The sequence below is a fragment of the Lindgomyces ingoldianus genome (genome assembly GCF_010093535.1).
Source record: "Lindgomyces ingoldianus strain ATCC 200398 unplaced genomic scaffold BDR25scaffold_34, whole genome shotgun sequence".
Classification (NCBI taxonomy): Eukaryota; Fungi; Ascomycota; class Dothideomycetes; order Pleosporales; family Lindgomycetaceae; genus Lindgomyces; species Lindgomyces ingoldianus.
Window position 1 is genome coordinate 73955 of NW_022985195.1, and position 23743 is coordinate 97697.

At 52.5% G+C, this 23743-nt stretch overlaps 11 protein-coding genes across 11 annotated transcripts; 6 read left to right on the top strand and 5 right to left on the bottom strand.

The window, feature by feature from the left end:
- Positions 1 to 294: 294 nt before the first annotated feature.
- On the bottom strand, positions 295 to 1262 carry BDR25DRAFT_76815 (uncharacterized protein). The gene has a single exon (XM_033699010.1). It carries the CDS (start codon positions 1112 to 1114, stop codon positions 461 to 463), a length of 654 nt encoding a protein of 217 aa, XP_033543081.1. The 5' UTR covers positions 1115 to 1262; the 3' UTR covers positions 295 to 460.
- A 1144-nt stretch (positions 1263 to 2406) lies between these two features.
- On the bottom strand, positions 2407 to 3419 carry BDR25DRAFT_328019 (ribosomal protein S13; the record flags this gene model as incomplete). Its single annotated transcript, XM_033692363.1, has 4 exons — positions 2407 to 2639; positions 2692 to 2897; positions 3250 to 3274; positions 3416 to 3419. The coding sequence occupies 4 exons, from the start codon at positions 3417 to 3419 to the stop codon at positions 2407 to 2409; spliced, it is 468 nt and encodes a 155-aa protein (XP_033543082.1).
- An 847-nt stretch (positions 3420 to 4266) lies between these two features.
- Positions 4267 to 4869, top strand: BDR25DRAFT_76840 (uncharacterized protein). Its single transcript, XM_033699011.1, has one exon. It carries the CDS (start codon positions 4446 to 4448, stop codon positions 4758 to 4760), a length of 315 nt encoding a protein of 104 aa, XP_033543083.1. The 5' UTR covers positions 4267 to 4445; the 3' UTR covers positions 4761 to 4869.
- A 109-nt stretch (positions 4870 to 4978) lies between these two features.
- On the top strand, positions 4979 to 8162 carry BDR25DRAFT_359606 (uncharacterized protein; the record flags this gene model as incomplete). The annotated part of the gene is made up of 9 exons (XM_033696116.1): positions 4979 to 6698; positions 6733 to 6947; positions 6973 to 7051; positions 7101 to 7370; positions 7406 to 7589; positions 7651 to 7710; positions 7768 to 7911; positions 7956 to 8034; positions 8088 to 8162. 9 exons carry the CDS (start codon positions 4979 to 4981, stop codon positions 8160 to 8162), a joined length of 2826 nt encoding a protein of 941 aa, XP_033543084.1.
- Positions 8163 to 8400: 238 nt separating this feature from the next.
- On the bottom strand, positions 8401 to 9681 carry BDR25DRAFT_237332 (uncharacterized protein; the record flags this gene model as incomplete). The annotated part of the gene is made up of 1 exon (XM_033685583.1): positions 8401 to 9681. One exon carries the CDS (start codon positions 9679 to 9681, stop codon positions 8401 to 8403), a length of 1281 nt encoding a protein of 426 aa, XP_033543085.1.
- A 2230-nt stretch (positions 9682 to 11911) lies between these two features.
- Positions 11912 to 13632, bottom strand: BDR25DRAFT_317663 (FMN-linked oxidoreductase; the record flags this gene model as incomplete). The annotated part of the gene is made up of 2 exons (XM_033691689.1): positions 11912 to 13408; positions 13474 to 13632. 2 exons carry the CDS (start codon positions 13630 to 13632, stop codon positions 11912 to 11914), a joined length of 1656 nt encoding a protein of 551 aa, XP_033543086.1.
- Positions 13633 to 14315: 683 nt separating this feature from the next.
- BDR25DRAFT_359610 (uncharacterized protein) lies at positions 14316 to 14690 on the top strand (the record flags this gene model as incomplete). The annotated part of the gene is made up of 1 exon (XM_033696117.1): positions 14316 to 14690. The coding sequence occupies one exon, from the start codon at positions 14316 to 14318 to the stop codon at positions 14688 to 14690; it is 375 nt and encodes a 124-aa protein (XP_033543087.1).
- On the bottom strand, positions 14512 to 16367 carry BDR25DRAFT_76893 (uncharacterized protein). Its single transcript, XM_033699012.1, has 2 exons — positions 15607 to 16367; positions 14512 to 15090 (listed from the first exon to the last, which is right to left on the bottom strand). Exons 1-2 carry the CDS (start codon positions 16048 to 16050, stop codon positions 14725 to 14727), a joined length of 810 nt encoding a protein of 269 aa, XP_033543088.1. The 5' UTR covers positions 16051 to 16367; the 3' UTR covers positions 14512 to 14724.
- Positions 16368 to 17603: 1236 nt separating this feature from the next.
- On the top strand, positions 17604 to 20141 carry BDR25DRAFT_317665 (long chain fatty alcohol oxidase; the record flags this gene model as incomplete). Its single annotated transcript, XM_033691690.1, has 3 exons — positions 17604 to 17974; positions 18227 to 18693; positions 18751 to 20141. 3 exons carry the CDS (start codon positions 17604 to 17606, stop codon positions 20139 to 20141), a joined length of 2229 nt encoding a protein of 742 aa, XP_033543089.1.
- A 1127-nt stretch (positions 20142 to 21268) lies between these two features.
- Positions 21269 to 22108, top strand: BDR25DRAFT_317666 (uncharacterized protein; the record flags this gene model as incomplete). The annotated part of the gene is made up of 1 exon (XM_033691691.1): positions 21269 to 22108. The coding sequence occupies one exon, from the start codon at positions 21269 to 21271 to the stop codon at positions 22106 to 22108; it is 840 nt and encodes a 279-aa protein (XP_033543090.1).
- Positions 22109 to 23252: 1144 nt separating this feature from the next.
- Positions 23253 to 23742, top strand: BDR25DRAFT_359613 (uncharacterized protein; the record flags this gene model as incomplete). Its single annotated transcript, XM_033696118.1, has 2 exons — positions 23253 to 23378; positions 23413 to 23742. 2 exons carry the CDS (start codon positions 23253 to 23255, stop codon positions 23740 to 23742), a joined length of 456 nt encoding a protein of 151 aa, XP_033543091.1.
- Between the last annotated feature and the right edge of the window lies 1 nt (position 23743).

The window sequence follows — 23743 nt, forward strand, 5'->3', positions numbered from 1 at the left end:
GATTGGAGATTTTTTATTGCAAGCGTATCAGATGATCTACGTACATCAGAGGTCGTGATTTCATCCATCCACAGATAGACATTAGTCGTAAGTCGTTTCTGGTGTGCCGGACACCATGCATCTTTCATAATCGATCCGTCAGTGGTCGTGGGATTGTAGCATGAACCCAAAGATATGCAAAACACAAAGGAAGAAAGAAATAAAGGCAACGAAATAGGTCCGGAACCCGTAAGTCAAGGAAAGTAGCGAGAGCAGAAGCTATGTGATGAACAAAAGAGCCGAATGTCCAGTATACCAACGGCGGTTTGCCACCAAGGCCAAAACATAGGAAACTGTAGGTAAGAAAGGGAAAGATTTCCAGTTCACCAACCTCTTACTTTTCCAAGTACACCACTGAACTCCAAATTCTACTTCATTCCAATAACCTCCTCTTCCATTTCAGTTCTTTCCTATTCGCTTCTTAATCCCACCACACGCACCCCCTAATTCTCCCATTCCTCGTCAAAATCCCCAACACCTCCGCCGAACTCGTCCTGCAGCCCCAAACCCGTTCAATCGGCTCCGCTATCATAGTCCAATCGAATCCACGTACATCATACATATCCAAGACCACCCTGACAAGCCAGGGGTCATACATCTGGACGTTGGGGTCTTGATACATGGCCAAATTTGGAGCTACAACACTCTCGTTCAGGGTATTTGGGGGAAGAGTAGTCTGTGCCATCGGGGGTGACGGCGCACTCGGAAAAGCCGGCGAGCCCGACGCAAACAGTCCAAATCTCGCGTCCGGCGAAATCGGAGAACACTGGATGGAGCTAGCGGCACTAGAATTAGACTCGGATTCAGATTCTGACAATATCGAGTCGTCGCTCATTCTAGTGTGAAGCACGACTTTGTTGCCAACATGCCGTATCATAGCCTGTTCAGCTGCTTTCAAGGCATTGTAGCTTGGCAGTGGTTTGGCTGTCAGCGCACCCGCTGATTTAGAGTATGGCGAGTCGTCGATAGGGGTTGTGTTGCTAATGCGAGATGAGGGGGAGTCGAAACTTTGGGAGCGGTGGATGCGGATCTTGGGGGAGGGAGTTCGGGGCGGAGGGGCGTGATGGGTTGCCATTTTGGAGAGATTGCAGCGGGCCTTGGAAGGTCCGGCCTAAGATGTATCTATTTATGTGGAGATGGAGAGATGGAGAGATGGAGAGAGAAGTATGGATATATGGATGGGATGGAGGAAGAGACAAGGGAAATCTGATAATACACACAACACAGCGGCAAGCAAGAAGCGCCGCAACAAAATGAGAGCCTCAAGGTAGGCGAGAAAGGGTGGAAACACCAAGACGAAGAGGACCGGGGAGAGCGAATCCCGAGCTTATATCTCTGATTATCTGCGTCGGTCGTTTGTGGTGCCTGCACTATGCACTGTCTCTGTGTGTGTCTGCAGCCGGACGGCGAACTGGGGTTGGAAATGGTCTGGTCAGGGTCTGGAAATTAGGGGCTGTTGGACCCGTGGGTCGGAAGCTAGTGTTGCATGTGGGAGAGCATCGGATAGGATGGCTGCGGGTGGATGGCAGGGCGTGGGTGCTGGGCTGCGTGGAGGAGAGACAGCGGAAGGAGAGGGCTTGCAAACGCAACGCACTCCAGTCTTGGCAGATGGGAGAGGACGGAAGGAGGGCGAGGAGTGTTCCCGAGTGGTGTGGATGTGGATGAAGCGTCAGGGAGTGCGGGTGGAGGGTGTGAAGGGGTCGTAACAAGGGCAAGGGACGAAATGAGACGAAATGGTCAACACATCCAAATGCTTCAAACACCCCAATATTCACCCTCCAACGGGCCCTCCATACATTCAGAAGCAAAAAACAATAGGCCGTTAGCGGTCCGGCCCGTTCAGTCTCAAGGCTCTGGTAGTCAGGAGACACAGTGCCTCCACGCGACCCAGAGCGAGGCCGACTTGTTCTCCACAGAGTGGAGTGTAGAGCCGTGACGTGGTGAGATGTACTTTGGCCGTATATGCGGCCAGAAACTATTCTCCAATCATCTACATTCTTGGCGCCAGCTTGTTTACAGCCACCGCCAGTGTCTGGTCACCATCATTTGACAGCTGCAGGTCGGAGAGTTTTAAATGAGGGGTTTTGAGTCTGGGGGTCCACGTAGCATGGAGGATCTGAAGCACAACTATTGAAAGGGACTTGGGATCAAATTGTGATTTTGATTTTGGTACAGGCTGTCCTTGGCCAGCCACTACCCCTTGGCCTCACAGTAAATCCTTTCCTAAGGTGCAGAGAGCCGCATGATGTAGGAACTTGAAAGCCAATCAATGCCATCGAATAAACACCGTAAGTGCACCGCCCATCCGCAGAAGCCCTGTTCCCCCGCCCGAAAGCTCTCCCCAATTGCCCAGCACCCGCGGAACATTTATCCCTTCTTCTTGGACACACCAACAGTGCGACCACGGCGGCCGGTTGTCTTCGAGTGTTGGCCACGGACACGGAGGCCCCAGTAGTGTCGGAGACCACGATGGGCGCGGATCTTCTTGAGGCGCTCTAGATCGTCACGGAGCTTGCTGTCGACGCCGTTGGCGAGGATCTGGGAGTTCTTGCCATCGACAATGTCGCGCTGCCTGTTGAGGAACCATGTGGGGATTTTGTCTAAATTAATCAGCACGCCGGAACTTGCCGTATTGAGGGAGTCGCAGCATACACTGAAGCGGGTTTTGGATGATGGTCACGATGCGCTCAAGTTCTTCCGATGTGAGGTCACCAGCGCGTTTGGTGAGGTCAACGTCGGCCTTCTTGCAGACTAAGTTGGAGTATCGGCGACCGACACCCTTGATCTTGGTCAAGGCGTACATGACCTTTTGCTTCCCGTCGACGTTTGTGTTCAACAAACGGATGATATACTGGAAGCTGTGGCGAGTCAGCATTTCGGAAAGTAAGAATTAACGATCCGATGCCCAGGCACATTGCGTGCCTTCACGTATGATGATGGAGCCGTTCGCTACTGCAACACATGTAGAAGTTCCCATGTCGATGGTTTCTCTCAGTGAACAACCCCATCAAGAAGCCATCAATGTATGCCAAAAAGAGTAGATCGCGGCAGGCGACGTATTTCTGGTGCTCGGTCGGGTGTTGGGTTCATATCGCTGTACGGGTTGAGACAGCGAACGACCTACGATCGAGGGTGGAGAATTGTAGGGATTGACGGCAAAGGGATGCTATATGAGGAATGACGGGGGCAAAAATTACGGGATATACATACTTCGACTTCTCTCCGGTGACGAGCGCTGGGATGCGTTAGCGAAGCTATACAGGAAGCAACAGGTGAATGTAATGGCCAGGACCTCGACCATGACGGGGAGAGCCATGGCGCAAGATTAGGCAGACATCCAAGAATCAAGTATGGCATAACAAAGGGGAGTACTCACACATGATGGCGGCTTGACCAGGCTCGTCGATGTTGGTTGTCCTTTCGTAGGTCGCGGGCGCTTTCGAGGTCGATAAGAAATTTGGAGCGGAGGCGCCAAGAGTGTGGGCTCGGCAATCATGTAAGCGATCCATCCCCAATCAGACAGCGAGAGCCTTCGACAGCATCCTGTCACGTGCAAATGCTCACTCAAGCCTCCTCTCCCAGCCCCGCACCCCCGACATTTAAGACATTTTTGCAGAACCAACCCTACACAACTCTCTTCTCATCAAGTCACTTTCAGCGACGCCTAATTTCGATCAGCACTACCAAGTTCTGCTTCTGATTAGCTAGCGAGTCACAGAGGCAGCGACGACTGTGAGCACAGACCCATCGTCATCCCCCATTTCTTTCCAGCTGCAGCATTCATTCAACCGTCTCACCTCCATACCTCTCGCATGCGTCTCGCGATTCCAGCAGTCTCCCAGATGGCCAGAAGAACAGCGGCGCTCCATCCCACTCATCCGCTTTGACATCCCCCAGCCTCACATCACTGGTCTGTGCGTGAACCGGGCGTAGAGGGGATGAACTACAAGCCCCCACCCCCCCTGGCTCCAAGGCTCCATCATGTGCGCTTCTGGCGGCTTCTCGAGACCCTTTCAGCACGGAGACATGCAAACTAGCTTCGAGCATTCATGGCTGTGCCATTTCGGCTTCCATCTTAGTTGAAGTTCCACGGATCCGTAGATGCTCGACCCGAATCTGCCTCATCTTGAGCTGTAGCCTTCTGCGTCAGGCTCACGGGGCGCTCCGCCCTGGGTGGTCGAGGTCATTTCGACAACCTGCAGCTCGTCTTCTTTCAGAAGTCGTGTCACTCACTTGTCGTCGGATTTGACGTTTTCGTAATTATTCGAAGGATGCGGGAGGAATCTGCCTGTCTCGCTTACTGGGCAATCTGCTCGTCACCCCATCTGCGGTTTCAGCTTCCCATCCTCACCCTCTGTCGTTTGCGTGTCACGAACCCTCAGTTTCATCATTTCCCTTGACATTGCATGGAGAACATGCCCGTTTTCGATGTTTTCTTGTTACTCTGCCTCTTGCAGTCATTAGTACTGGCCCCATCTAACTCTTTTGTGGAGGCGGAGTTCACACTCAGCCACAGGCCCTTCTCAACATTTTCCTTACCCTTCACGCCCACATGTTCTGTTTTCTTGCTGCCTGCCAGTGTTCTGCTTGAGCCGCGCGCATGCACTTCAATAATAAGGGCAACCTGTGGCCTCACTTTCGTCAAAGCTTGTTCCTTGCCGACCTCCGTGAACCTTCATCTGCAGCCTCATCTTTTCGCCCGACTTACACATCCGTGCTGACCGTCGCTCACGGCTATCAGCCCGACTATTTAAAAGCAATCGAACGTCATAAGTGATCAATTCTAGCTCTTCATTTCGTTCCTGTCTTTCTTCACGTCTCTCTTTCCACGACTCTTCTAAATCAATGCATCAACCGGAGCTGGCTTCTGGTCACTTCTGTCACAACCCGCTAGCCTGGGACTAGTCGTCACTAAACTTCTACGAATCGTGCAGACGCCATGGCCGACCGAACTTCCGCCGAAGGCCTGCCTGGTCCAGCATTCGATCCGGAGGCGTTCCCTGGTCCAACCTCGTCCAGTCCCCGCATGATCAGGCATGATACTACATCTACAGTCAACAGTGGAAACATTCCTCCAATTAGCCCCGGGTTCTACAAGTTGCCTATCCATGGAAATTGCCCCAGGTGCCACCATCGCCATAAAGCCGCTACCATCAAGGTTTCCAGGGATTTGAGCCAGGTTAGCCACGTCTACTGTGAACGATGTGGTGAAAAGTGGCTAGCCTTCGGTGGAGGTAATTCAACCAGAATCTCTTTGCTCTCAACTCAGACCATGGACCCGGACCCCAATGACGTTGATTTCCGTTCCACGCTTATTGAAATGGTGCGATCTCTCACCGCCGTAGGATCAACAGCTGCGCTTGCAAGCGTGCCAGAGTCTCCTTCTCGTATCCCGTCTCGGGAGCAATCCGTCAAGTCTACCAATGCGCCATTGGGCCAAGAGCAGCTGCCGTCAAGCGCTGGTGCTCCAATGACTGCATTCCCTGAACGTACTGATGCATCCCAGGTCACTTCAAAGGTCTTCGATGCAGCGCCACCCTCATTTCCCCCTCCAACTGGAGCAAACATTCGAGGCGGTGCTGCAACGAAAAGCCCGCGAAGGAAGGCCCTTGTCGCCCAGTTGAAGGCAATCAAAGAACGTATTCCATTCATCAAAAGGCTTCATTTGAACCAGCTCATGCCATCCAAGAAGAAAGCAAAGGTCCCAGACAAGGACAAAGGGAAGCAGCCAGTTGACCAAGCATTGACCATGCATGAAAATCCAGGTACCCTTATTTCCCCAGCTCCCAACGCCACCCCGCCGAAAGCGCCTTCCAATTCCATGGGCATAGAAATATTAAAGACAGCTAGCGATAGGCATGATCCTCAGAAGGAATCTGTTGACACGCCACATCCTGGTAGCCTTCCTCACGACAACTTCAAAGAAACTCTCAAGGACATGACCCACGATCAGCGAATCGCCTGGGTCCGGGAGATGGTCACGGATTCCAAATGCCGCTGCGGCTACTATTGTTACTGCAGGCGTGCTCCGATATCGGCTACCTTTCCTGCCAGCAGCAGTGGCAGCGGCGGCACTCAGGTAGACGCGTCTACTCTTACATCCCAAGCCACGCGCCAATACCTGGCTCAGAGACGCCGCTCTAACGAGGTCTTCGCTGTCGGTGGTGCTTTTGACGATTCCCATACACGATCCAGCAGCCCCCGCCGTCCTACCAGTATTGCTAGCCTCAGAACCTCACAAGCCCCAACGATCTATGGTTCAGAAGGTATGACTGCCACAGCTGGTGGACCTCACTTGTCGTTTCTGGGGGTCGCACCTCCCCCAAGACCAAGATCAAGATCCCCACGGCCGCCGTCACTCCCAGCCGGACCTTCTCGGCTTCATGAACAAATCAGTCAAGACGAGATTTCAACCAGGCCAACGGAATCGTCTACATCGGGTAGAGCAGTGGTGAGTTTACCTGGTGCACGACCTGTAGATGGGCATGGCCCATCACCTTGGTCGCCAGACCTCGTAGTCGAGAACAACCCCCCGGCACAACCTGAACAGCGCACACCGCAATCTCAAGAGCAATCAGATGCCGTCTCGATATCTGCAGGAGATCGCCAATCTATCGAATCGGTGCCTCATCTCAACGGGTATCGCACATCCGATGAGCGTAATGGAGACCTACCATTCTCTCCAGACGATAGACCTTCTCAGTAGCAATGGTGCTCACTTGCTGCGATCTCCTCATCCTCGACTCAACATGAACTCCTATCTCAGCACTACCAAGCATGCCATCGTATTCATGGTCCAACGACATATTTTCAATTCACTTCCACACTTGATCGTTTCCCTTGCCATTGCCTCGTATGCTACCAACAGTTCTTTGCTATCTTGCACTCACTATCAATGTTCCGACTATGTCGGCACCGGATTCGACACAACAGTTTACCCAGCATCACTTCACTACCGAGCTACATCATGAACCTCCTCGCTCGCTTTCAACGGCAGGGACTTCGTGTTTCCGTCTCTTCTTTTTATTTGCTCATACCCACAATACCACGAACGCAATGAGCGCTTCAGCACAACCCCACTGCAGCATGTATTTATCTTTCCTGTCTTTATTGCGTTGCGGCATCTCTCTCTCCAGCATTTCTGTATATCCACTCCTTCACGATATATGGGTATGGACTATGCGAGATTATGTGTTATGGCGAGCTACAGTCATTCTCACTGTCTAAGGTGTTCTTCGGACTTTGTGGTGGCGCGTTGATTGGTGGCGCAATGGATCAGCGGACTGAAGGGGGATATTGGATTGGCGCGCTATACCCTCCTTCCCGGATTCGTTTCTTCTACATTTTAGTCGTTAGAGGATGAAAGATCGAAATCGAACACGTACTGTCGTTTTCTTACTAAGACTTTGGAAAAAAATTGACTACAACCGCTGGAGTTATTTTCTCCTATTTAAAGCCAAAAATATTCGGCATAATAAGAGCAGGTCCGTCAGTCCGCCAGAGGAGAGTTATTCAGAGGGTTTTATTACGATCAAAAGAGTAAAGGACATGTTTGCTTGACCTAACCAATCCTGTGGCCACGGCCTCATGGGTTAACTAAGCTCTTTTCAGACCCGCCGACACAGCCGCTCATTGTGCACCAATGCCTAAGTTAGACGATAGCATCGTATTGTAGTTGAGTCAAGTTGTTGAAGTTATTTAACAAACGCTTTTGACAATGATTTTTAGGATCAGAACCCGAGTGCTGCAACGCTCTACATGTTCGCAGATCGAAGGCAATATCATATATGAGTATAAAACAGCTGAGAAGGTGAAAGAGCTCAAACTTCGGACGGCCAAACGCATTAGGTGTTACTATCTAGATTGGCGATTGTGCCCTTAGTGTTGCTTCCGGTTCTCTTGAGACCTCGGTTCAGACCACTAGACAATGGTATTTCTTTCGCTTCTTTCAACTATTTCCCTCTCGTTGACTCTTGCGATGAGCAACTGTGGATCGTAATGTATTCTACTTACAGTTACTATCTTCTTTCTATGCTTCGATTGCATAGCGGTATTATATTCTTGGGCACTCGTTTATGGAAATTGGGTCTTTTCCCCGGAGTGAATTAAGAGATAGGGCATAGTCCAGGCCAATGTCTTTAGCGTTTACCCGCAAAGCCACCTACCTAGCTAAGTAAAACCTTATAAAGGCGTTAGCCTGTTTAGACCCGTCCAAACCAATGGGAAACAAGGTCAAAGACTAAGATACCCAAATGCCATTGCAAGCACTTTTACAAAGACCAGATCACCAAACAAAACCCAATGCATAACCCATGCAAGAATATCACTCCAAGCACAGACCCAAGCCTCTACCGTGGGCATTCAGACTCTGGGATAAGTCCTCATAACCCCCTGATACTCCCCCACAAATTCATTCAGCCTCCTCTCCACACTCGCCCTCCCCTTCCACTCCCAACTCAACCCCAAGTACGCCCAAACCCACTTCGTCGTAACCTCCCACGCTACCTTCATCCCCACTTTCCCACCAACTGGCCCCACTCCCCTCACCATATCCCTTGCGCCCGGGTACTCGCTGGAAGTGATGTTGAGGATCAGCGGGAGGTCGGAGTAGTCGTATATTTGGCCGGGAAACAGGTCCCATTCTGTGGCGTCGCCGCGGAAGTGCGGCCAGGATGCGTTCCAGTGCGGAGAGTCTTCGCGGCGGAAACCAGGGGAGAGGCCGAAGAAGAGGATCGGGGCGTAGGTATCAGAGGGGATGAGGGGGGGTGTGCCAGCGAGGTTAATATAGACGCTCGAGTTCGCGGCGAGGTATGGAGAGGGGGTGGAGGGAAGAGTGGATAGATAAGTGGATATGGAGCCGCCGAGACCGTGGCCGATGATGTTGGTGTTAGCAGGCAGTGTGTTGAACGCTGCGTTTTGAGGGATGGGAATGAGCGTTGTGTTTAGCCCTGCGGATTGCAGAATTGTATAGTTCCGGAGGGAGGTGGTTACGATTTCGAGGTCTGAGAGCCGGGTATTAAAAGCCTTTGTAACCGTTGCGTTCCAGGGATTCATCGCCACGAACGGATCTAGTTCCACTTTCTTCAAAGCTGTGCTGTTCTCGGATCCAGAACCCGGGTCCAATTCAACGATGCTGCTGTCATACGGATGATCAACGGTCACGACTACATAGCCCTGACTCGCAATCTCCTGTGCAATTGCACCATACAGAAACCTCGTCGTCCCTACATTTGGTTCAATCACGACGACTGGATATGCAGTAGGATTCGTCATATTCCCCTGCTTAACGCCACAACAAGCCTGGAACTTGATGTTCTCGAAAATACGAGAGTCGTTCTGCTGACTGCCGAAGAACTGTGCGCCGGAGACTACAGCTGTAGCATTGGGCATGTATGCGGGATAGCACCTGCCGCTGCAGATGTTCTTGCGTAGCGGATAGAAGACAGAGATCATCACATGTCGTCCTGCAGTTGGGTCGGGGTGGTAGGGATCGGGGCTTGAGGGGGAGTGGAAGTGGAGGTGTGAGATTGTGACGTTATAGTCCCTTCCTGAGGGGAGAGGGAGGAGTTGTTGGGCCTGACTGGTCGTGAGGTGGGCTAGGAGGGATATGCTAGCTAGGAAAAGGGCTGAAGGGAGGAACATCTTGGTGAAGATGGAGGAAGCGGTCGTTGGGTAGAGTTGAGATTGTAGAGTCTGGGGAGGTGAGGGAGGGGATAACGAGAGACTTAGAGAGGGGTCTTCATATAGGCTGACAGTCAAAAATTGTCGAAATCCCTCTGACGTAGATGTATTGCTTACCCCAATTCACTCCACGCCCCAGAGTGACCTCCAAACAAGCCCACTTAGTCACTTACACGCTGCATTCCACCACACGCCCCTGTTCCACTCACTCCCTCACCGCTTCCAAGCCCCAAAATACCCTCTCATCCACCCTCTCCACAGCTCTTCCCATCCACCATTATCGCCGAATCTGCGGTACCCCCAAACGCGGAGAAGTGTCAGCCAATGCCGATCCCGCCACCAACCAAGACATGCTCATACTCTAAAGTTTCTGGAACGCCAAGGTTGCACTTTAGGGCGGCACGGCAGCAATATGGATCGGCGTGTCCTACTTACCCGACGGCTAAGCTTCCGCCACATGCTTGTGCGAGTGGCTAGCTGCTGTGTACCTGCTTTAACCAACATGGGTGTGGATGTCGATATAGATGCGGGGGAATATGAGGGGCATTTTGCGACATCTGTGTTGGTGGTTTTATGAGAGTTGTAGAGCTAGCAAAGGGGTGGGAGTGGGGTGACCTACCCTAACTCTAAGCAGAGATATTATTCGGGTTTCAAGTATTTCTAGAAAATATTGGAGCGGGCATGTACTTGGTATTTTGAGGATATTGTTGCAACATCACTGGTGATAGGTAGTTTTGATATGAGATGCAGACCTAGAAAGGAGCTGGTGGAATAAATTCCTAACTAAAGTGTAACCGAAAAGGGCCCAGTGCTCTCATCTGGTATTTAAGTATTCCTGGGAAATTTAGAACTATCATTCAATCCACGTCGCTGTATCCTTCTACTCTTCCTCGCTATCAATCTCCAAGTCCTTTGGCGCATCGCTGAGCTCCTCGTTATCACTAGCCTCATAATTCCTTAGAATATATTCCTACTCCGTATCCGCACCGTCCTCCGCTTCGTTATCGTCTAGGTTGATATGTCCTGTGCCATTGCTCTTTAAAAAACCAACTCTTGCTCTGTCTAGAAGCCACTTAGCGTGGGGGTGTGGTGTGGATATGGATGCGGGAAAAAATGAGTGAGTACTTCTTGGGCGACATGAAAAGACTAGTGATGTTTTTGATAAGATGTTGAGGATTAGCAAGGGCCAAGAAAATGCATCCCCAGATTCGAAGTCGACCGCGAAGAGTGCCGAGATATTTTCGCCTCTCACATTTTTGCTCTCTCTGATTCGTCACCATTGTCTACATATCTTCAGAAATCGCAGTTCCTGTCTTCTTTTCCGCTTCCCCCACCTCACCTGCCAAATCGCCCAATTCACCCTGAAGCTCACACGCCTCATCATATGCCATCTCCGAATCCACCCATCCTCCCACTCCGAATCCCCTGCGTAAAAGTGTCTAATCTCACCCACTCCTCTCAAATCACCCCTTGCTGCACCCTAAAAACCACTCCCTACACACATCACTTCCAAACTCGTCATCCTTAGGGTGTTATCTGACCTGCCCCATTTCTCCACTAACCCTCTCTCCAGCGGACTCACAGTGTTGGAGAGATAGGATAATAGCCAGTCACGCGTTTGCAGCAGTCTCGATGCCCTACTCCGTGCTTCGTCGTTCCAGCTCCAGTCTTCAAGCCAGTGCGTAGATACTTCATAAATCGTGGCTAAACCTTGCGCTAATTTGAGTCAATGGCGATGTGCAGGGATGCTTCGCGGGCAGGATCCCGAACTCAAGCCATCGTGAAACTATCTAACGGTCCGGATCTAAGTGGAGTGTGGGAGGGACTTGGTAAGAGATAGAAGAGTGAGGTGTTATGCAGCGTGGTTACAGGCGAAGTTGAGGTGGTTATCGTGAAGATTTTGGTGGTCGGCTAGATACAGTGAGCAACAGTGAGGGGAAAGTAGCTAACACTGCAGCGTCTGAAAGCGGTTAGGACTGAAATGTGGCCATAGCAGATAATTACTTACATTTAGATCTTCCTGACCTCAGATCCATCTCAGACAATGCCACCATCGAATGATGTTGCCAAATGCATAGTATATCCGGATCCTCCATGGTCTACTTTCAATCTACGAGCTCATCTTCAAAGTCCCTCGTTGAAATCCAGTAGACTATCAAAATCATAACATCTTTCCCGCCCCGAACTGGCCTCACCCGCACACCACAACCTCCTCAGGCCGAGGACCAACAGCTTTCGCATCCGCCTCCTCCTGTGCCAATCTCTTCTTCTCCTTCTTACTCAGCTGCATCGAGCCCTTCTCAATGGCCTCCTTAGGTACCGGGCGTACATATGGCTGACATACCCACCACGGGCGTTTACAACGGGCGACCGCTGCGAGAGAGGACGTATATGGGTCGTCGGGGATTTCTTCCAGGCTACCGTTCACCCCATTTTGAGCGTCCTGATTCTGAACAGTCTCTGTCGTATCTACCTCGCTAGTAGCTGGCTCATCAACATGCTCCGTCTCATAAGCAATTAAGCCTTCTTTCACAGCCTTCTCCACCAAACTCAGCACATTCTCAAAGGCATCGATATCACCAACCCTACACCTAGCCAATGCATCTCGCACATTATGATGTTGCGCGACGAGAGGTCTCAGCAGGTGGAATAGGTGAGCCTGCATCGCCGTGAGATTCGGGTTCTTGACCTGCTGCTGCTTTCTGTCTGCCTTGGAATGCTTCCTCTTCTTCCTCGCCGGGCCTTCAGAATCTTCCTCCTCCTCAACCTCAACCTGCACTTCGGAATCCGATGGTAGGAACAGCGGCGTCCGCTTTGGCGGCGCTTCCCCGAGTGCGTGCTTGTGAATGATATCCATATACCGCCTCATCACAGCATCCATTCTATATCCACCTTTCCCGTCTCTTCCGCGCCAGTACTCTCTGCCTTCCTGGCCAACTGGTGGGGGTTTAGCAAAGATGGTAGGATCATAGAGATTGCCTTCTGCGCTCATGACGGCATCTGCACCGGTCTCTTGCAAACATCTATCAATATCGTCATGCTGCAAGATATTCCCATTCGCAAAGATTACCGTCTCTTTTGGAAGATTATCCCTGAGATACCGGATCACACTCCACTCCGCCAGGCCGGTGTTATGGCCTTTCTGCTCTCGTCGCCGCCCATGCACTGTGATGATGCTTGCACCAGCCTCAAGCATAGTCTTAGCGTAGTCCAAGGTCTTCTCTCGCGTCTCGAGGATCCGCATCTTAGCTGTAATTGGAACGTCTAGCTCCTCATGCAGTTTCCGGATCATACTGGCAATGAGGCCCCAATCCTCCTGCAAGAAAGCACCATACTTCCCTCTCTTAGCAATGCCCTGGGGGCACCCCAGGTTCAGATCTACAGCATCGCAGAAAGGCGCCACGTGCTTAGCAGCATTCAGCAAATCGTCCGGGTGGTTTGAGCAGAACTGTACGAACAGTGGCCTGTCAAACGCCGTATTGCCATCGAGGTGGCGCTCCGACTGGGGAAGCTGCGATATGTGATACGGGTCCACAGGCGAGGGAATTGCAGACTTCAGTGGCTGGAAGTGCGAGTCTCGGTACTTGGGCATGTCAACAAACATCTTGGAATGGAACATGGGCGAGTAGGCGAGCAGGCTCGACCGCAAGGGTGGAGGGAGGAAGGAGCGAGTGAGCATCCGCCATGCCTGGCCCTCTGGTTAGCCTAGCTATGACGAGTACATGCGGGTGGTAGAGGGAGATGCATGCGTACAAATTCCGACTGCTCGACCATGGGCGCAAGCACCATCTTCGGGCTGCCAATACTCTCATAGAAATCACGTCCATGCAATTTCGCCTTATTCTGTGGTGTAATAGCATGTCCGTTGTTGTCGGCCTCCTGTCGTAGCTCTTGCCCCATCTCGGAACCCATCTCGGAAGCCGCGGCTCTGCAGCACTGTCTCGCTCTCTCACCAGAGACGTTACGCCACGACCGCAGACGTGCGACCCTCCCAAACAGTACGCGAATGATGAAAAGCAAGTCAGCAGGTCCAGTAGGAAGAAGAGGGGACGTGGCGGGTGAGCTCGGGTGGTGAGGGCCCCGGGAATGGTGGAATCAATGCCCTCATCGATGGTGAAAATGTTGTCTTCGGCTCACTGTCTCCCGCTCGCCAATCAGATGCCGCCAGCCCACATCATCGGACCCTCAGGCAGGGCTGATGCAAGAGCCTTTAATATCTATCCACATCGCCTGACACTCGTTTCCCCTCGTAAGACTGATTTTATCGCCATGCATCAACTGCCGAATTCCGCATTGTTGACCTTGTTTTTCCTTCTTTCTTCCTCTTTCCTCCTTGGAATCTGCGCCGTCCTAAGGACGCTGTCCCAGCACCGGAATGCCATCAGTCACGTCCATCACGGTGCTCGAACCTCGTAACCATCACTCGCAACTCCCTCAAGAGTACAATCATGTTGATATATTCATCATCCGTGCTAGCTAGCCCGGTATGCCCATTACCCGACCATGACAGTCGCCCCGAAAATCTACGCCGCTGGGAGCCATAATCCCACTCTGGCAGTCTAACGCTATCCATAATCATACCAAGCAAAAGCAAAATGCCGCCCACCAAAACACCCAACTCCCAGTCCCAAACACCAACCGGCCCAATCCTTCTACCGCATCCTCATCTCATGCCATCCTCCTCGTTGAAAGTCGGAATGACCAATGTCGTCCTGGGCAACACAAATCCCCAGTCATTAGGTTGGATATTTCATCGGCCGTTACGCAGCACCTATCCAGAATGGACGGCTGGTCTACATATTCCGCACCGTGGAAACGCTGAATCGCAGGAAATCGGACAACCGTCGGTAAATGCAGAACGCCAGGATGCTACGCTATTATGCATATGCTTCGTTAGGAAGCTCAAAAGGAAGTTTGAAGAGACCAAATATCGAGGGTGGAACCGATTATTGGCCTGGATATCATCATAAAGTTAAAGAGAAGATTGTGACGACGTCGAGCAGCCTAGAAGGTACTCCAGTTCCAGGCGCCTTGGAAACTAGAAGCGAGACTGCCGACCCGATTCGCCTCGGGGCGTTTTGCTACTGTGGGAGTGTCGATCTGGACTGCGGCCGTGCTGTCTGAGCTCTCACTGTTGGCGCGGCTGGAACGCATGCGCTCCCATTGGACAAACTGGCTATGACATCGGTCGCATGCACGATGAAAATCGCCCTCGGGATGGAACCGGGCATGCTCGTCAAGCTGCACCTTCTTCTGGGAGTGTTGGTAGCAGAAGATGTGACCGCACTTGCGACAGTGGTGTCGGCGGGTGAAGAAGGAGAATCGCGTCTGGCATGCCGAAGCATTGCATTCGGCAGTGGAAGTGTCGAGCTGAGTGTTTCAATTAGCCCGATTGGTTAAGACGTGGCGGGGAGGGAGGCGGGCTGAAAAATGTGGACGGAAGTTGAGGGGGAAGAAGGCCGTGGGGTAGGTGGGTGTGACGAGCGAGTCGGCCTGCATTCGCCAAAGACACTAGTGTGGGGGGAGAGAAGGGCGAGTAAGACAGCAGAACGATTTAGGACGCGGCATTGCGTCGCGGAGAGAACTTAAGCTTCGGATGTGCCGCCTTCTTTCAACATCATCAAAAGACGCAGCGAAAGCTCCATTTCGCAGTTTTGTCTGTCGCTCGAACGAAGGGTGCAGGCCTCTCTGCCCAGCGTGCCGGTTCTCGGCGAGGAAGCGCCTCAAACCCACAGAATCGGACCGACGCTAGAGCGACCGCCCACGAACGAGTACGTAACAGCTGGGGACTTGGGAGACTTGAGAGATGGAGCACGCGACAAGCGGGGGTATGATGGCGGCTGCTAACTCTGACCTAGGAAAAGGAAATTCAACCATGCAACGTACCTGCCAGTGGTTTCTCGTGATCGGTCCGGCAATTGGAGAAAGCGGCATGTCGTTATAGATGCTGTGCATGTCTTCGGTCGGAATGCGGGAAAGGCTGGTGTCGATGGTGTCATTCGTGGGTCGCCGAAGCCCAGCACCCGCACTCCAGCTGCCATCGGGGGTATCGACTACCGAGTCAACCTTTGGGGGCGATGGTCGCGCCGACTTCTCCGTCTTCCTCAGCGCTGCCGGCACATATAGCGGGGGCTTCATCGGCCGGATAGGCGGGGCGTAGTTCGGGTGGGTGGGGAGGTGAGCGGCACTCCGAGGAGAAGTCGGGGAAATGTTCGCAGGAGTGTTGGAGCCGGAGCCCATCGGAGTGTAGTGTGCGGAGGTCTTGTAGGCGTGGTGTTGATACAGAGCAGGCTGGGGAGCCACAGTCGCAGTCGAGAAGTCCGTTGCCATCGTCGAGGGGTGTCGTGTGCGGGCGAGCGAGGTGGACGGACGGACACAACGCGTATCAGGCACTTTATCGGAGGGCCTCGACGAAGATAACGGAGACGGCAGGCGGTGAAGCTATCGCGGGACGCTTGCGATAGCTCTCAGAGGGTGGTATCGGCGGCGGACCTGGAGTGCAGGGATAAGGGCAGCGGTGCGATACAGCCAAGCAGCTGGCGGTGCCTCTTCCAGCAGGATCACTGCTCACCCCGGGCAATCGTGCCCTCTGGAAAAGGCTGCGGCTCTCAGATAATGTTGAGGTTGGATGAATTGGCAGGCTGACGCACGCACAGGCAGTGGGCGATAAGGACGGGTCGCGGCAGCGGTGGGACAGGCGGCGCCGGGGCCACACTCTTCGCTCAGGGCAATTGGACAGGGCGCATCGTCGAGTGAGCACAGTAGAGGATTCGTGAATGGTCGCGGGAAGAGGGCGGGAAGGGTGGCAGTGGTGCGTGGCCGGTGAGGGTTTGGGGACGAGGAGGCATTAAGACATCACCAAAGATTATTGATGGGGAGGGTCCAACGGCAGCCAAATCAGGCCATGCAGTCTAGCCTCGCCGAAGCGTCAACATGCCTGTCCTCGGGCTAGCATCGGCGCGCGTTACCGGGCATCTTTTAATTTCTCCGGGTACCTTCTCGCGCAACGCCGCGCATATCCGGCTCTTTTTTTTTTTCTCCTTCGTTGTGTGCGGAAACTTGAATATAAAGGAAGCCCAGTGCCCTCTGCCATCACGTCTGCATTGTCTCCTCCCGTCATGCTCTTGTGGCAGGTGCATTGGTGACTAGAAGCAGTAATTGACAACTGACACTTGCTGGGAGCTGCAAGGTGGTCGGACGCCAAGCCGTATTGGGCCGCTCTTATCTCTCGCCAATCACAGCGCTGCATTTCTAATTTGAATTGCATTGAAGAAAGCGAGACACCCTCATAGCTTTGCGCTCGCATGAAAATACGCATGTCTTCATATAAAAATATGGATTCACTGCATGCGACAGCATTCAGCCTTGCTGAGTGGATGCTGACAGGCTTCTCCAGAGAGTCGAGGCCCGCAGTTTCGAACATGTGGGGAGCAAACTTGGAGCGCAAGAGCAAGAGCCTCCAGATGCAAGTCTCCACTAGAGCAGGGTATTGTAACCACCAGAGTCCAGACGCCTAAAAATAGAAAGCCTGTCGGCAAGCGACTTTATCCGAGCCGAGTGCACTCCACGCACGGATAGTGTGGCACGGTTTGAGGCGAAAACTCCTGTGGCGCGAGCTGTGCCTGTGGCCATTGCTTGAGGAGATGCCGAGGCTCTCACATGGAACATCAGCTTGAAGTCGTGAGACCGAATCTCATCCTCAAGAAACGCGGGGAAATATAACGAGCGTCCAAAGTGAACTGTGCCTTTCTCCCTTTTTAACAAAACCCCTACCCCTCGATGAGAGCCCCTGGCCAGACTCGCACCAACCCTAGGGGGGTTCAACACACCAAAGACACTCCTTCTCCGGACTTGTGTCCCCTCGTATCTTCAATTTATCCACCATGTCTCTCACTACGGCACCAGTCTCACCAAGGGCAACTCCGTTGCCTCCCGTACCCTCCGAGGACCCTCTCACGGCAGCACAATGGAAGACGCTTCTCGCCATAGCCGATACAATCATCCCGGCCATCAAACCTATCGCCACCGCCAACACGAGACTTGAGATACCGGCTACGGCTAATGAGTACTCTACGGCCATCAGCACTTTGGAAGGTCTCTCCCCAAATCCGGATAGACAAGCAGCGGCAAAAGCGTATCTCGAAGAAAATGCTTCGTCGAATCCGGCTTTCCGAGAAGCCCTGCACCGCCTGCTGGCACTGCATATGCCTCATGCTACAAAGAGGCAGTTCATTCTAGTATTGAATATACTGAAGTAAGGGTAATTCGTACTATTCTTGAGAGTCTACATGATTGTAATTTCTTTGCTCTCTCTTGATTACTGCTCAATTCTATTTCAGTCATGAAGGGATCTGGTTTCCATTTCATTCGCTCGTAGCAGACTTCGGATAGTAGAAATCAGCACTATCAAGCCATGCCTTAGCAAATGTCTTCCTTACCTTCTTGCCCCGTCGTGCTTTCCGTGTCTCTATCTATCTCGTTATGCTGGTTTCTAATTCCAGAACAGTACTCGCGCTGGCTCACTCCTCCTAACCGGATCCACCACACCCATCGGCGACCAGCCCGTCCATATCCGAGAAATCATCATCCAAGGATGGGCAGCCGCCCGCCTTCCTCTCCTCCGCCAACTCTACCGATCTTTAACCATGCTGTCAAAGCAGACATGGATCAGGATCACGCCAACCCTTCCTCGCATCCTCGGCTTCCCCCACGTGCCCCTTGGCATGGTTCCTGGAAAAGACTTCGACTATGAATTCATCCAGTTCCCGCCCGGAGATAAACCAGAGATCATTGAAACAGATGTCGTGATTGTAGGAAGCGGATGTGGAGGTGGGGTGTGCGCGAAGAATTTAGCGGAAGCTGGGAATCGGGTTCTTGTGGTTGAGAAGGCGTATCACTGGACTTCAGAGCATTACCCTATGTCTCAAGAAAACGGCTGGGACCATTTGTTCATGAATGGGGCTTTCATATCCTGTAAGGAGACAAAACTCTCGCCACCATGATTGAGGAGTAGATATTGACTTGCTCTAGCCGATGACACAGCTGTCAACATCATAGCAGGACAAGCCTGGGGTGGCGGCGGCACAATAAACTGGTCCGCATCCCTTCAAACCCAGGGCTTTGTCCGGCGCGAATGGGCAGACCGTGGTCTTCCTTTCTTCACGTCTTCAGAGTTCCAGGATTCTCTCGACCGAGTCTGCGAACGCATGGGTGTTTCGGCGGAGTTTATCGAACAGAATCGTACCAACCAACTCCTGATGGAAGGAGCCCGCAAACTCGGATACACATACAAAGCCGTGCCTCAGAACACGGGAGGTAAGCGACACCACTGCGGCCACTGTACATTTGGATGCGGGTCTGGTGAGAAGCAGGGACCGTCAGTATCCTACCTGCCTGACGCGGCCCGAGCGGGTGCGAAGTTCATCGAAGGCTTCCATGCCGAGAAAATCATCTTCTCCCAAAAAAACGGGGAGAAAGTAGCGATAGGGGTTAGGGGCACATGGGTCTCGCGAGACGTTAACGGCGGCGTAGCGGGTGAGCCGATAACCAGACGCAAAGTCATCATCAAAGCGAAGCGGGTTATTGTATCCGCTGGCGCGATGCAAAGCCCGCTCTTGCTTCTTCGCTCGGGACTCAAAAATTCCCACATTGGGCGGAACTTGTACATCCACCCCGTTTCCCTCCTCGGCGCCATCCACAAAGAAGATATCAAACCCTGGGAGGGCGCCATCTTAACATCCGTTGTCTCTGAGTGCGAAAATCTCGATGGCAAAGGCCACGGGGTGAAGCTAGAAGCCACAAACATGCTTCCGTCAGCCTGGCTCATCTGGCTTCCTTGGAAGAGCGGGTTAGACTACAAGCTCAACGCCGCGCGGATGAAGCATATGGTAGGCTACATTTCGCTCGCTCGAGACCGCGATACAGGACAAGTGTATCCCGATCCCGTGGACGGCCGTGTTCGGTTCAAATACTCGACATCCTCGTTCGACAAAAAACACATCACGGAAGGCCTCATCGCCCTAGCAAAGATGCAGTACGTAACCGGCGCCACCGAGATCTTCACTGTTATCCCAGGCGTCTCGACGTTTATCCGCTCCGCCGAGTCAGAGCAGGACGGTGTTGGCATCAATGACGCGAAATTCCAAGCCTGGCTTGAGGAGGTGAGGACAGTGGGGTTCCCGAGCCCAGAGTCGATGTTTGTGTCGGCGCATCAGATGGGCACGTGCCGGATGAGCAGCACGGCGAAGACCGGCGTTGTTGATCCGAAGGGGCAGGTATGGGGCACGAAGGGCTTGTATGTGGCAGATGCGAGTGTATTTCCGAGTGCGAGCGGGGTTAATCCGATGGTGACGAATATGGCGATTGCGGACTGGCTTAGCAGGGGGGTTGCGACCGGACTTGTGAATCAGGCGCGTTTGTGATTGAGCAGCGGGAGATCTTGTTAGACTCTGGACCGTTGATGTATTATATTATATAGCAGTGAGGAGAGCTATATTAACAGGTTTGGTGAGGGAAAGGAGCTCTCATCGAAGGCGCTTCGTGTCGTTCAACGCAGAGAAGCTCGTGAACAGCGAGAACTGTTATCCAAACACAGCTTCTTCGACTTACGAAAGGTGCTCCCAAACTCAGAGATCTTGCGTCTTGAAACAGCTGCGCTTGTTCAACCGGGAAACCGTCTGATCCGGCTGGTGAAGCTGGGGAAGGTCACCACGAGGGGACGCCTCCAAGCTCGCAGCCCATTTAGGTAGAGCATGTTTCCGACACAGAGAGGCGCCAAATCAGGAACGTCTTACGTTGACTCCACTTCACTTCTCAGCCCACAAGCCTTACTCACAAACCTTCCAAGGCTGAGAGTGGTGAAAGGGCACCTCCACAAGGGGGATGCCCAAATCCTGGCTGTTGACTGGCCAGCACGGACGGCGGCCTCAGGAGGCAGAAAGGGCTTGGCGCGGACCAGGCAGAGATCTCATCGCCGATTGGCTGAAGGGGAGACGGTCTCGGGGGGCAGAACTATCTTGGCAGGGCATTACGTCACAGCACCACCTCTTCCGTATAGTCCCCACTGCTTTGGTTGCCTGTCGCAGCTTCCTCACCACCCACGCTGCCCACATCTGACCTGACCAGCCGCCACCACCGGCTGCGTCGGATCGCACAAGCAGATTCGAAACAGGGCTAACGTTTCAATCAGTTTTTGGCACGGCAATTGCCCATTGACCGCCACGAGGGAGTGCTATATGAGCCAGGCGCGACTTGAGTGATTTTTCAAGGGACTGCTCCCATTTTCGCTTGTTTGCGGCGATTGCGATTGCGGCTTGCGACTCACGCCATTGGGGCCAGCAGGGTGCTTTGATTGCCAGCAAACGCGAATCACCGTTCTGACTCACGGTCGATACGCTACAGGTCGACATACGGGATATACCAGTACTCCCGCCACTACCACCCTGTCTCTATCTCCTCCCGGCTTCCGCTTCAACCCCAACTTCCACTTCTACCAGCCCGCATCCTTCAACAAATCCGAAATATGACCTTTCCTCCTTACTCTACCATTATGTCTGGCTTCGGCGGTGTGGGAACAGAGTTCATCTCGAGGCTCGATCCTCCCCGTGACATGCTCAAGGGATATGACAACACAAAGACCTACAAAGACCAGTCTGGATCTGTCCCGCAAATCTTCCGAGATGCGATGTCTGTCCGCGAGGAAGTCTTTGGCGAGCAGGGTGTGCCGTTGGAAGCCGAGTTCGATGAGGACGACCCGCGTAGCTACCATTTCGTCGTGTACGCCTCTGTTGCCCCGACGTCCTCGTCTCCGCCCCCCGGCAATTTGAAAGATAAGGAGAACATCAGCAAAATCGAGGAGGATCGTCGTCGTTCATCGTCCGCCCAGCGCCTGCCTGTTGGCACCATTCGGCTCATACCCCCCCCACATGGTCCGAATAAGTATAAGGAAGGAGACAAGCATCCGGATGCGGACCCTCCACCATCAGTCAGCGCCCACCCAACCGAGCCATATATCAAGTTGGGCCGTCTGTCCATACTGAAGGAATACCGCTCCCTCGGCCTGGCAAAGCTTCTCATCAATGCGGCTATCGATTACGCAGCTCAGCACCCGGAGGAAGTCTGTCCACCACCATCCCCAACCGCCTTGGAAGCTGCAAGCCGTCTTGGCAAGGCTGCAGAAGATGCTGTCCTCTTCCGAGGTCTCTGCATGATTCATGCCCAAGTCAACGTCGAGAAACTGTGGAATAAGTATGGTTTCACCGAAGAACTTATCACGCCCGGCGGCGCCGTCATCGAAATCCCAGCAGAAGACCATTGGGTCGAGGAAGGCCTCGAACATATGGCTATGTGGAAGCGGGTTAACATGGATGCGGAGACCGGAAGGTTGTAGATATCCTTCCCCCCACCCCCACCCCAACGCCCAAACCCCCCATTTGCTTCAAAAGTATTGTTATTGTAAGGTATGGAGTCAGTTACTTATTCCCTTTTCTGTCTAGGGAGAGGACGCTCTCGAAGTCCATGGCTACTGGTCCAGCCAAGTTTTGCCAGGATTACCTAGGCGTTTGGTAAACGGATGCGGATGCGGATGCGTATGCGGATGCGGAGTGGACGGTCCGGTTAGGACTGTACCGCAATCACTTTCTGCTACGGCTTCCCGGAACCTTTTTTTCTTTCGACTTTTAAATACGATTTGCGGTGCTTCGATTTGATACTATGGGCTGGGTGTCTGGTGGGGTGGAATTGTGTGCCGTTTGATATGTGCGGGCTGGTGCATGGTGTATGGAGCCTGGAGCCTGGAATGATGGAACGAAAGTATAAGCATGTTACGATATACCCCGGGGAGAAGATCACGACGACATGGGCACTTTTCCTATTTCTTACCTCAATGGGATTGGGGCACTGGCGTTCTCTGGACTGGGCTGGCTGGGTTGGGCACTTGCGACTTCTTCATCGATGGCTTGCTTATCTGTGGGCTCGAATGAGATGGTTGGCTTTCGGGAAATTTTCGCCAGTAGATGAGAGGCTGCATGGCTTGTTTGCATCTACGGCTTCATGGAAAGGAAATTGAATTCAAAGTCAGGATCGGAATCAAACACTCTTCTCCCCTCATTGTCCGAGCCATACATGCTCGTGATATACATGTACCTACCCAGTAGTCATGTATGTACAACAAGGATGCTATCACATAACATGGAACATGACCAAGGAAGAGTCAGTTCAGTTACTGATTAAACCTCACCCTGGAATTAGAGATAATGTTAACATAACGTCCATCTCTGCCTAAGTTACTCCCTTTTCTTATCTCTCTGTCAGGTGGCAAAATATAGCAAGTGGATATCTCGCCCCAGTTCCCAACCCTCAGACAAGAGTACAGACCTGCGGGGAGGAATAGATGGTGGTGAACTCTCCAAGGGTCGGCGGTGATTTCGTAGACGATATGTCCATTCATCACCTTACATTTACGCAGCAAATCCATGAACGACATTAACTAACACGCCCTCTGACAGATTTCCCTGATATCCGCGCTTGGTTGAATGTCGCGGCCGTCAATAACAACAGTTCAATCCTGCCTTTTCCTGGCGACGCCATGCATACAAAGGCCAATTAAGCTAGTCAAAGCGCTAACGGCGATTGATGAGGAGATGGAACGGATTAGAGGCGTTCTTAGGATTGCGTGAAGCACAGCCGGAATAGAAAGTACAAACTAAGACAGTTCATTTCATTCTATCGTTTGCCACATCACGCATCCGCAACCTCAACCTCAACCTTAAACTCGAGATTGTAGAAATATTCGCATATGATACTTCTCCTACCACTACAAACTCACACTTTCTAGCAACTTTCTATATCCACATCCATGTCTCCCCCTCCCAAATATTCTCCGCTCATAATCTCTGTCGTGTTACATCGACATGTTGGTTCGGTCATCTACGAACAGCAAACCCAACAAAACATTCCGTTAAGAATCCACCGGATGTCAAGTTCAAGTTTCTATCGACAGATATATTAGCATATTTTGTATAAA